Source organism: Ranitomeya variabilis, chromosome 6 (assembly GCF_051348905.1).
Source record: "Ranitomeya variabilis isolate aRanVar5 chromosome 6, aRanVar5.hap1, whole genome shotgun sequence".
NCBI lineage: Eukaryota > Metazoa > Chordata > Amphibia > Anura > Dendrobatidae > Ranitomeya > Ranitomeya variabilis.
Window position 1 is genome coordinate 548854078 of NC_135237.1, and position 13440 is coordinate 548867517.

The 13440-nt window shown below is 46.6% G+C and overlaps 1 protein-coding gene across 1 annotated transcript in view; it reads right to left on the minus strand.

Moving 5' to 3' along the window:
* Positions 1-13440, minus strand: part of OC90 (otoconin 90) — a 123265-nt gene that overhangs the window by 91344 nt on the left and 18481 nt on the right. Inside the window, exon 3 of the mRNA XM_077271249.1 lies at positions 575-722. Within this exon, the coding sequence (XP_077127364.1) occupies positions 575-722 (148 nt within the window). The remainder of the gene's footprint in view (positions 1-574; positions 723-13440) is intronic.

Consider the following 13440-nt stretch of genomic DNA (forward strand, 5'->3'; position numbering starts at 1 on the left):
TAACCATGAGTGGAGAAGACTTTTTGGTGTTATCATTCATATTCTCTTTAGAAAGGCCAAGAAAGCAAAAATTCTGCCGGGGTATGTAAACTTTTGAGCACAACTGTATGTATGGCCTCTGTCAAATAATCCTATTTAACAACTTAAAGAGGTTAACCTGTTTTCATCGGACATCATCTATCCACAGGATTGGTGGGAGTTTGATTGCTCGTACCTATTCAATCAGCAAAGCCGGGAACTTTTATTTCCATTATACTGGAGTGACCTTGCGTATGTGCGACCCGTGATTCATTTATTTGCCATGAGGCTGAAAGAGCTGCGCTTGGCTTTTCTCATCTGTTCCATGGAATGAATGAAGCGGCAATCGGTCATCTTGTAACAGGAATAAAAATTCACCGTTGGGAATGAAACTTGTTCGATCTGCCATTCAATGTGGATTCCGAAAATGGGACACCCACCAATCAACAAGTTATCGCCAATCCTGTGGATAGGTAACAACTACCTTAATTCACTTAATGGAAGGAGGACATTCTCCTGACATCGTATAGCAGAATATAAGAGACGGCTTCGATACCTCTGCTTCTTGTGTCTTGAATACTGTCCTTGAATAGTACAGAGACATTGTTGGTAAAATCTACAGAGCTCCATGACGCAAGACGATATTCTAGGAAACACAGAGGTCACTGACGGAGGAGACACCTCTAGTTTTGTTTGCCGACATCCTAAAAAAAGAGACAGCTCGCCAATAGTGGGGTAGATCATTAAAACAAAGATAGCTATACACCACAATGAAATGTACAACAGCCTATTATACATGCATGCCGGTACCCTTAAAGAGGTTGTACTTTTTCATTGATGACCTCTGCTTAGGATCGATCGGTGTCCAACGTCCGGCACCCCTGCCTATCAGTTGATCTCAGTGTGGCCAGATCTGCTCCATTGATGAGGTGCTCCATTTTCTGATAGTGGCGGCAGCAGGGTACTAACCATCCACCTCCTATTGATTTGAATAGGAGGTGGATGTGTATTACCCGGCGGCGACCACTATCAGGAAATGGAGCAGCTCCACAATCGAGCAGTTCCAGCCGGCGGCTGCTGACGCCGACACAGGGGACCACTGATCATCGAGGGTGCCTGGTGTCAGACACAGACCGATCCTAAGGATAGGTCATCAATGAAAAAGTACAACCTCTTTAAGAAAAATAAATGTATTGTTTACTAGCATATTTTTGGCCTTTAGGTGGAAACTCATACAAACTCCATGAAAATTATGACCTTGGGTGGATTCCAAACTTAAGAAATCTAATTGCTTTTAAGAAAAATGTCATCTGCCGAGGTCCCATATGTGAAGGCAACAGTCAAGGACCACTGTTCAAGTGTCAAAGTAATCAAAATCAAACATTCTGTACTGGAAAGAATGTTATAGCTAAAACCATATTTGAACTCCTATCAGTAGGCATAGATAGGGCATATTTACTATGTTTATGTGCAATCTGGGCACTATTACTGTGTGGAGGCCCCTAGAGGGTCACTATTACTATGTACAGGAACAAATGGGGAACTATTACTATACTGGGGCACAGAAAGGGCACTCTTAATATATGGAGGTAGAAAGGGGGCAATTATTACTATGTGGTAGCACAGAGGTGTCATTATTTCTATGGGGAGGCACAGACGCGGCCTTGTTAGTATGTAAAGGCACAATGGCTGCACTATTACCATCTGTAAGCACAATAGAGGCACTATTACCATGTAGGGGCAGAGAGGGGGCACTTTAGCTTTGTTGAGGTACAATCTGGGCACTTTTACTGTGTAGAGGCACCAAGGGGTTACAGTTGTATGTATGGCAATAGCACTATAGAGTTTGTTTACAGGTGGGGAAAAAAGTAATTAAGGCGCTAGAGAAGAGATAAGTCATAGATGTCTGTGTGATACATTAAGTCAGGGGTGGGGAACCTCAAAAGGGTGACTTTTCATGCGGCCCGAGGGCATGTCCCCGGAGTCCGCAATCCTCAGGCGGCAGCCGTATCCTATCAGCTGCCAGCCCTTTAACTCCCAAGTGCACGGTACACAGACACAGACATTACAGAACGCTGCCTGACTGCACATGAATGGTGACATCATCAGGGTGGGTGGGTTAGTGTCCGCTTTTCATGCGGCCCGAGGGCATGTCCCCGGAGTCCGCAATCCTCAGGCGGCAGCCGTATCCTATCAGCTGCCAGCCCTTTAACTCCCAAGTGCACGGTACACAGACACAGACATTATAGAACGCTGCCTGACTGCACATGAATGGTGACATCATCAGGGTGGGTGGGTTAGTGTCCGGTTGGGTGGGGTTAGCACCCAATCGGCTCCCGTCCTCCTGTCCCGGAAGAGGAGCTGCTGCCATAGAGTCCAGAGCAATCTCTGTGCATGCTGGCATCTCTGTGCATGCTGGCAGCTCTGTGCCTGTCTGCTGATGATTTCTGTGCCTCTCAGCTATGTGCCCCCCTCCAGCTACGTGCCCTAATATGATTTCTGTGCCCTGCAACTATGTGCCCCCCTGTGATCTCTGTGCCCCACCTGTGATCTCTGTGCCCCCAACTATATGCACCCTGTGATCTCTGTGCCTCACAGCTATGTGCCCCTATGTGATCTCTGTGGCCCCAGCTATGTCCCGCCTGTGATCCCTGTGCCCCCCAGTGATCTCTGTGGCCCCAGCTATGTGCCCCCCTGTGATCCCTGTGCCCCCAGCTATGTGCCCCCTGTGATTACTGTGCCCCAGCTATGTGCCCTCCTGTGATCTCTGTCCCCCAGCTATATGTCCCTGTGATTTCTGTGCCCTCCAGCTATGTGCACCCCTGTGATCTCTGTGGCTTCCAGATTTGTGCCCCTCTGTGATCTATGTGCTTCCTGCTATGTACCTCCCTATGATATTTGTGCTCCCCTGTGATCTCTGTGCTCACTGTTATCTCTGTCCTCTCCAGCTATGTGCCTACCAGCTATGCCCCCTGTTATCTTTGTACCCCTCCTGTGGTCCTTGTGTCCCCCTTGTGATCTTTGTGTTCCCCCTAGTGATCTTTGTGTGCCCCCTAGTGATCTCTGTGTGCCCCGGGTGATCTCTGTGCACCCCCAGTGATCTATGTGAGCCCCCCAGTGATCTCTGTGCCTCCCCAGCGATGCCTGTCCCCCCAGTGCTGTATATCCCCTCAGGGCTGTATGTGCCCCAAGTGACATGTATATTCCCCAGTGATACATTTGCCCCAGAAGTGCTGTATATCCCACTAAGTACTGTATATCGCCCCCACCTGTGATGTATATAGCCCCCAGTTCTGTATATAGCCCCCATTGATGTATGTGACCCCACCAGTGACGTATATTCTCCCCAGGGACATATATACCCCCAGTACTGTCTATGCTTCCTAGTGATGCATATAGCCCCTCAGTGATGTCTGTTCCTTCCAGTGTTATGATTTTCCCAATGGCAGGGAAATCAAAATAACAACGGACTAGCTCTCGGGTGATGGGAACTAAAGTGACCGTGACCTGAACCTGACACGACACTGGAAGTAGCCGGGGAGTGTTTCCTACGATGCCCTAGACACCACGCGCCAGCCGGAGATCTAACTACCCCTATCAGAGGAATATACAGGCCTGCCTTACCTCCAGAGATGAACCCCAAAAGGAGATAGCAGTCCCCCACAGATATTGACGGTGAGTCAAGAGGAAAAGACATACGTAGGATGAACAGCAGATTTAGCACAGTGAGGTCCGCTTACTAGATAGCAGAAGTACAGGAAAGAGTCACTTCACGGTCCACTTCAAAACACTACTCAAAAACACCATCCTGAAATTACTTTAAAACTCCAGTGACAACTCATGCCACTGGAGTGGCAATTTCAGTCCACGAGAGCTTCCAGCTACAGAGAGTCACATTGCAAATAGCTGGACAAAAATAGCATTAACTAGAAACAAAAATCAACTTAGCTGACAGGATCTTGAGGCAGGAAAATGCAACAGAATGCTACTGATACATTGTTGGCCGGCATCGGACCAGCAGCCAAGCAGCCTTAAATAGGAAACTCCCCTAATGGGTGTCAACAGGTGATCAAGGATAGAAGAAGGCAAATAAGTGGCAATACCATAAAACACCACCGGGGGAGCCCACAAACAGAATTCACAACAGTACCCCCCCCTTAAGGAGGGGGCACCGAACCCTCACCAGAACCACCAGGGCGATCTGGATGAGCACTATGGAATGCACGAACCAAATCAGGAGCATGAACATCAGATGCTGTCACCCAAGAATTATCCTCCTGACCATAGCCTTTCCACTTAACCAGATACTGAAGTTTCCGTCTGGAAACACGGGAGTCCAAGATCTTTTCCACCACATACTCCAACTCACCCTCAACCAGCACAGGAGCAGGAGGATCAGCAGACGGAACAACCGGCACCTCATACCTCCGCAATAATGACCGATGAAAAACATTATGAATAGTAAAAGATGCTGGGAGGTCCAAACGAAAGGACACAGGATTGAGAACCTCCAGAATCCTATAAGGGCCGATAAACCGAGGCTTAAACTTAGGAGACGAGACCTTCATAGGAACAAATCGAGAAGACAACCAAACCAGGTCCCCAACACAAAGACGAGGACCGACACGCCGATGACGATTAGTGAACTGTTGAGTCTTCTCCTGGGACAACTTCAGATTGTCCACAACCTGTCCCCAAATCTGATGCATTCGATCAACCACAGCATCTACTCCAGGACAATCCGAAGACTCCAATTGACTGGACGAAAAGCGAGGGTGAAACCCTGAATTACAAAAAAATGGAGAAACCAAAGTGGCAGAACTGGCCCGATTGTTAAGGGCAAACTCTGCCAATGGCAAAAAATCAAGCCAATCGTCCTGATCAGCGGACACAAAACACCTCAAGTAAGTCTCCAAGGTCTGATTAGTACGCTCAGTCTGGCCATTAGTCTGAGGATGGAATGCAGACGAAAAAGACAAGTCGATGCCCATCCTGGCACAGAACGCCCGCCAAAATCTAGACACAAACTGAGTACCCCTGTCAGACACTATATTCTCAGGAATACCATGCAAACGCACAACATTCTGAAAAAATAGAGGGACCAGCTCAGAGGAGGAGGGCAATTTGGGCAAAGGTACCAAGTGAACCATCTTGGAAAAACGGTCACACACCACCCAGATGACGGACATCCTACGAGAAACAGGAAGGTCAGAAATAAAGTCCATAGAGATGTGCGTCCAAGGCCTCTTAGGAATAGGCAAGGGCAACAACAACCCGCTGGCCCGGGAACAGCAGGGCTTAGCCCGAGCACAAACATCACAAGACTGCACAAAAATACGTACATCTCGAGACAAGGAAGGCCACCAGAAGGACCTAGACACCAGATCCCTGGTGCCAAAAATTCCAGGATGACCTGCCAACGCGGAAGAGTGAACCTCCGAAATAACTCTACTGGTCCAGTCATCAGGGACAAACAGTCTACCAGGCGGACAGCGATCAGGCCTATCCACCTGAAACTCCTGCAAAGAGCGCCGCAGGTCTGGGGAGACAGCTGACAATATCACCCCATCCTTCAGGATGCCAGTAGGTTCGGAATCACCAGGCGAGTCAGGCTCAAAACTCCTAGAGAGGGCATCCGCCCTCACATTCTTAGACCCAGGCAGATATGAGACCACAAAGTTAAATCGAGAGAAAAACAACGACCAGCGCGCCTGTCTAGGATTCAGATGCCTGGCTGACTCAAGATAAATTAGATTTTTGTGGTCAGTCAAGACCACCACCTGATGTCTAGCACCCTCAAGCCAATGACGCCACTCCTCAAATGCCCACTTCATGGCCAAGAGCTCCCGATTTCCAACATCATAATTTCGCTCAGCGGGCGAAAACTTTCGAGAGAAAAACGCACATGGTCTCATCACTGAGCAGTCAGGACCTTTCTGCGACAAAACTGCACCTGCTCCGATCTCGGAAGCATCTACTTCAACCTGGAACGGGAGCGAAACATCAGGCTGGCGCAACACAGGAGCAGAAGAAAAGCGGCGCTTAAGCTCCCGAAAGGCCTCCACAGCCGCAGAGGACCAATTAGCAACATCAGCACCCTTCTTGGTCAAATCAGTCAAAGGTTTAGCAATGGCAGAAAAACCCGCTATGAATCGGCGATAGAAATTAGCAAATCCCAAGAATTTCTGAAGACTCTTTAGAGAAGTAGGTTGTATCCAATCACAAATAGCCTGAACCTTAACAGGGTCCATCTCCATAGATGAAGGGGAAAAAATATATCCCAGAAAGGAAATTCTCTGAACCCCAAAAATACACTTTGAGCCCTTCACAAATAGAGAATTAGCTCGTAAAACCTGAAAAACTCTCCTGACCTGTTGAACATGAGATTCCCAGTCCTCCGAAAAAATCAAAATATCATCCAAATACACAATCATAAATTTATCCAGATATTCACGGAAAATATCGTGCATAAAGGACTGAAAAACGGAAGGGGCATTCGCGAGACCGAAAGGCATTACCAAATACTCAAAATGGCCTTCAGGCGTATTAAATGCGGTCTTCCACTCATCCCCCTGCTTAATCCACACCAAATTATACGCACCACGTAGATCGATCTTAGTGAACCACTTCGCCCCCTTTATGCGAGCAAAAAGATCAGTCAGTAAAGGTAACGGGTACTGGTATTTAACTGTAATCTTATTCAGAAGTCGATAGTCGATACAAGGTCTCAATGAACCATCCTTTTTACCCACAAAGAAAAACCCTGCCCCCAATGGAGACAAAGAGGGGCGAATATGACCCTTTTCCAAAGATTCTCTGATATACTCCCGCATAGCAGTATGTTCAGGTACAGACAAATTAAACAAGCGACCCTTAGGAAATTTACTACCGGGAATCAACTCAATAGCGCAGTCACACTCTCTGTGAGGGGGAAGAGAATCAGTTTTAGGCTCCTGAAAGACATCATAAAAATCTGACAGAAATGCTGGGATCTCAGAGGGAGTAGATGAAGAAATTGGAACCAAAGGTGCATCCCCATGAATCCCCCGACATCCCCAGCTCAGCACAGACATTGATCTCCAGTCCAAGACTGGATTATGAATTTGTAACCATGGTAATCCAAGTACTAATACGTCATGTAGATTATATAACACAAGGAAACGAATAATCTCCTGATGGTCTGGGGAAAGATGCATAGTCACTTGTGTCCAATATTGTGGTTTATTGCTAGCCAAAGGTGTAGAATCAATACCCTTTAAGGGAATAGAAACCTCCAGAGGCTCTAAATCAAACCCACAACGCTTGGCAAAGGACCAATCCATGAGACTCAGAGCGGCGCCAGAATCCACATAAGCATCCACAGTAACAGATGATAAAGTACAAATCAATGTCACGGACAAAAGAAATTTAGACTGCAAGGTACCCATAGAAAAAGATTTATCAACCTCTTTATCAACCTTCTTTATGCGTTTAGAGCATGCTGATATAACATGAGCTGGATCTCCACAATAGAAGCACAACCCATTTTTGCGCCTGTAATTCTGTCGTTCGCCTCTAGACAATACACTATCGCATTGCATATGCTCTGGTGCCTTTTCAGAGGTCACCGCCAAATGATGCACAGGTTTTTGCTCAGAAGATACCGCCATATGGTGCACAGGTTTTTGCTCAAAAGATACCGCCATATGGTGCACAGATTTTTGCTCAGAAGATACCGCCATATGGTGCACAGATTTGCGCTCCCGTAAACGCCGATCAATCTGGATAGCCAATTTCATGGCATCATTCAGACCTGTAGGCACAGGGAACCCCACCATGACATCCTTCACGGCATCAGAGAGACCTTCTCTGAAATTAGCTGCTAGAGCGCACTCATTCCATTTAGTAAGCACCGACCATTTACGAAATTTCTGGCAGTATATCTCAGCTTCATCTTGCCCTTGGGAAAGAGCTATCAAGGCTTTCTCAGCCAAAATCTCTAAATTAGGTTCTTCATAAAGCAACCCCAAAGCCAGAAAAAACGCATCTACATTTAATAACGCAGGATCCCCTGGCGACAATGCAAATGCCCAACTCTGTGGGTCACCCCGCAATAGAGAAATAACAATTTTAACCTGTTGCGCAGGATCACCAGCAGAGCGAAATTTCAGAGACAAAAACAATTTACAATTCTCTCTGAAATTCAAAAAACGGGATCTGTCTCCGGTAAAAAATTCAGGCATAGGGATCCTAGGTTCAGACATAGGAGCACGTATAACAAAATCTTGTAAGTTCTGGACCTTTGAAGCCAGGTTATTCAAACCTGCAACCAAACTCTGTGGATCCATGATTCAAACAGGTGTAACCAAAGCCATTCAGAGATTAAGAGGAGAGGAAAAAAAAAAAAAAGGCTGAAGACTGCAGTTTAAGCACGGAGTACAAATAAGCACTAAGGTGCACTTTCCAAACACAGAAGGAAAAAAAACCTTTTCATATCCTTTCCTGCTTTAGTGCATAGTTTTAACACATGTGGGCCGGCCAAACTGTTATGATTTTCCCAATGGCAGGGAAATCAAAATAACAACGGACTAGCTCTCGGGTGATGGGAACTAAAGTGACCGTGACCTGAACCTGACACGACACTGGAAGTAGCCGGGGAGTGTTTCCTACGATGCCCTAGACACCACGCGCCAGCCGGAGATCTAACTACCCCTATCAGAGGAATATACAGGCCTGCCTTACCTCCAGAGATGAACCCCAAAAGGAGATAGCAGTCCCCCACAGATATTGACGGTGAGTCAAGAGGAAAAGACATACGTAGGATGAACAGCAGATTTAGCACAGTGAGGTCCGCTTACTAGATAGCAGAAGTACAGGAAAGAGTCACTTCACGGTCCACTTCAAAACACTACTCAAAAACACCATCCTGAAATTACTTTAAAACTCCAGTGACAACTCATGCCACTGGAGTGGCAATTTCAGTCCACGAGAGCTTCCAGCTACAGAGAGTCACATTGCAAATAGCTGGACAAAAATAGCATTAACTAGAAACAAAAATCAACTTAGCTGACAGGATCTTGAGGCAGGAAAATGCAACAGAATGCTACTGATACATTGTTGGCCGGCATCGGACCAGCAGCCAAGCAGCCTTAAATAGGAAACTCCCCTAATGGGTGTCAACAGGTGATCAAGGATAGAAGAAGGCAAATAAGTGGCAATACCATAAAACACCACCGGGGGAGCCCACAAACAGAATTCACAACATTCCAGCCTCCCAGGTGATTAATATGTCTCAGCAACTCCTGTGATGTCTATGCCCCCCAGCCCCTCCTGTAATTTATATGACCCCAGAGTCTCCTGTGATGCATATAAAGCAATCTCAATGTTTCCTATGTTATGTACAGTACAGACCAAAAGTTTGGACACACCTTCTCATTTAAAGATTTTTCTGTATTTTCATGACTATGAAAATTGTACATTCACACTGAAGGCATCAAAACTATGAATTAACACATGTGGAATTATATACTTAACAAAAAAGTGTGAAACAACTGAAATTCTGTCTTATATTCTAGGTTCTTCAACGTAGCCTGTTATGAACTGGTGGTTTAGGAGCAACATGGGACGAGCTCTGGAGGAGGTGGTACCTGTACTAACCGCAGTTCCTGAGCTTAGCACAACACTAGAAGTAGCCGTGGGATGTTCCTGTCACTCCCTAGACACCTCGTCACAGCCGGAGGACTAAATACCCCTAAAGATAGAATCAGGAAAGCTATCTTGCCTCAGAGAAAATTCCCAAAGAATAGGCAGCCCCCCACAAATATTGACTGTGAGTGGAGAGGGAAATGACATACGCAGAATGAAACCAGGGTGTAGCAAAGGAGGCCAATCTAGCTAGATAGATAGAACAGGACAGAATACTGTGCGGTCAGTATTAAAAACTAGAAAAATCCACCAGAGAGTTTACAAAAATCTCCACACCTGACTAAAGGTGTGGAGGGTAAATCTGCTACCCAGAGCTTCCAGCTTAACTGAATAAATCCATAGTGACAAGCTGGACAAGAAAAAACATAGAATGTGCAGAACGATTAAGTCCACAATATGTGGACAGCAAAAGAACAAGCAAGGACTTATCTTTGCTGAACTGGTCAGAATATCAAGGAAATCCAAGCAGAGATGTGAATCCAAGCAGGAACCATTGACAACTGGCACTGACTGAAGGACAGAGCCAGGATAAATAGCCGAGCCAGAATAGACGATCAGTGGAAGCAGCTGCTGACTGCTAAATCCAAGGAGCAGCAGTTCCACTTAAATCCACAGGAGGGAGCCCAAGAGCAGAACTCACAAAAGTGCCACTTACAACCACCGGAGCGAGCCAAAGAGCGGAATTCACAACAGTACCCCCCCCCTTGAGGGGTCACCGAACCCTCACCAGAGCCCCCAGGCCGATAAGGACGAGCCAAGTGAAAGGCACGAACCAAATCGGCGGCATGGACATTGGAGGCAACAACCCAAGAATTATCCTCCTGGCCATAACCCTTCCACTTGACAAGATACTGAAGCCTCCGCCTCGAAAAACGAGAATCCAAAATTTTCTCCACCACATATTCCAACTCCCCCTCAACCAACACCGGGGCAGGAGGATCAACCGAGGGGACAACGGGCACCACATATCTCCGCAACAAAGATCTATGGAAAACATTATGGATGGCAAAAGAGGCTGGAAGGGCCAAACGAAAAGACACCGGATTGATAATCTCAGAAATCTTATAAGGACCAATAAACTGAGGCTTGAACTTAAGGGAAGAAACCTTCATAGGAACATGACGAGAAGATATCCAGACTAAATCCCCCACCTGAAGCCGGGGACCAACACACCGACGGCGGTTAGCAAAACGTTGAGCCTTTTCCTGAGACAACGTCAAATTGTCTACCACATGAGTCCAAATCTGCTGTAACCTGTCCACCACAGAATCTACACCAGGACAATCAGAAGGCTCAACCTGCCCCGAAGAAAAACGAGGATGAAAACCAAAATAACAAAAGAAAGGCGAAACCAAAGTAGCCGAACTAGCCCGATTATTAAGGGCAAACTCGGCCAACAGCAAGAAAGCCACCCAATCATCCTGATCAGCAGACACAAAACATCTCAAATAGGTTTCCAAGGTCTGATTAGTTCGCTCAGTTTGGCCATTTGTCTGAGGATGGAACGCCGAAGAAAAAGACAAATCAATGCCCATCCTAGCACAAAAGGCCCACCAAAACCTAGAAACAAACTGGGAACCTCTGTCAGACACAATATTCTCCGGAATGCCATGCAAACGAACCACATGCTGAAAAAACAATGGAACCAAATCAGAGGAGGAAGGCAATTTAGGCAAAGGTACCAAATGAACCATTTTAGAGAACCGGTCACAAACCACCCAGATAACAGACATATTCTGGGAAACAGGAAGATCCGAAATAAAATCCATGGAAATATGCGTCCAGGGCCTCTCAGGGACCGGCAAGGGCAAAAGCAACCCACTAGCGCGGGAACAGCAAGGCTTGGCCCGGGCACAAGTCCCACAGGACTGCACAAAAGAACGCACATCCCGCGACAAGGAAGGCCACCAAAAGGACCTAGCAACCAAATCTCTGGTACCAAAAATCCCAGGATGACCAGCCAACACTGAACAATGAACCTCAGAAATTACCTTACTAGTCCATCTATCAGGAACAAACAGCTTCCCCACTGGACAGCGGTCAGGTTTATCAGCCTGAAACTCCTGAAGCACCCGCCGCAAATCAGGGGAGATGGCAGATAGAATCACCCCTTCTTTAAGAATGCCAACCGGCTCAAGGACTCCAGGAGAATCAGGCAAAAAACTCCTAGAGAGGGCATCAGCCTTAACATTCTTAGATCCCAGAAGATACGAGACCACAAAATCAAAACGGGAGAAAAACTGGGACCATCGAGCCTGTCTAGGGTTCAGCCGCTTGGCCGACTCGAGGTAAATCAGATTCTTATGATCGGTTAAGACCACAACGCGGTGCTTGGCTCCCTCAAGCCAATGTCGCCACTCCACAAATGCCCACTTCATAGCCAGCAACTCCCGATTGCCAACGTCATAATTGCGCTCCGCAGGCGAAAACTTTCTGGAAAAAAAGGCACACGGTTTCATCAAAGAACCATCAGAATTCCTCTGAGACAAAACGGCCCCTGCCCCAATCTCAGAAGCGTCAACCTCAACCTGAAAAGGAAGAGAAACATCCGGCTGACGCAACACAGGGGCAGAAGTAAATCGGCGTTTAAGCTCCTGAAAGGCCTCAACAGCCGCAGAGGACCAATTCGTCACATCAGCGCCTTTCTTCGTCAAATCGGTCAGGGGCTTAACCACACTGGAAAAGTTGGCAATGAAACGGCGATAAAAATTAGCAAAGCCCAAAAATTTCTGAAGGCTCTTCACCGATGTGGGTTGAATCCAGTCATGAATGGCTTGGACCTTAACAGGATCCATTTCTATAGACGAGGGGGAAAAAATAAACCCCAAAAAAGAGACCTTCTGAACTCCAAATAGGCACTTAGACCCCTTCACAAAGCATTATCACGAAGGATCTGTAATACCATCCTGACCTGCTTCACATGAGACTCCCAATCATCGGAAAAAATCAAAATATCATCCAAATACACAATCATGAATTTATCAAGATAATTGCGGAAAATATCATGCATGAAGGACTGAAATACAGAAGGAGCATTAGAAAGCCCGAAAGGCATCACAAGGTATTCAAAATGGCCTTCGGGCATATTAAATGCAGTTTTCCATTCGTCACCCTGTTTAATACGAACAAGATTATATGCCCCTCGAAGGTGAATCTTAGTAAACCAACTAGCCCCCTTAATCCGAGCAAACAAATCAGAAAGCAAAGGTAAAGGGTATTGGAATTTGACCGTGATCTTATTAAGAAGGCGATAATCAATGCAGGGTCTCAATGAGCCATCCTTCTTGGCAACAAAAAAGAACCCCGCTCCCAATGGTGACGAAGACAGCCGAATATGCCCCTTCTCCAAAGACTCCTTGACATAACTCCGCATGGCGGCATGCTCTGGCACAGACAGATTGAAAAGTCAGCCCTTAGGGAACTTACAGCCAGGAATCAAGTTAATAGCACAATCACAGTCCCTATGTGGAGGAAGGGAACTGGACTTGGGCTCATCAAATACATCCTGGAAATCCGACAAAAACTCAGGGACTTCAGAAGAGGGGGAAGAGGAAATTGACATCAAAGGAATGTCACAATGTACCCCTTGACAACCCCAACTAGTCAGAGACATAGATTTCCAATCCAGCACCGGATTATGTTCCTGTAACCATGGAAAACCCAGTACAACAACATCATGCAAGTTATGCAACACCAGAAAACGGCAATCTTCCTGATGTGCTGGAGCCATGCACATGG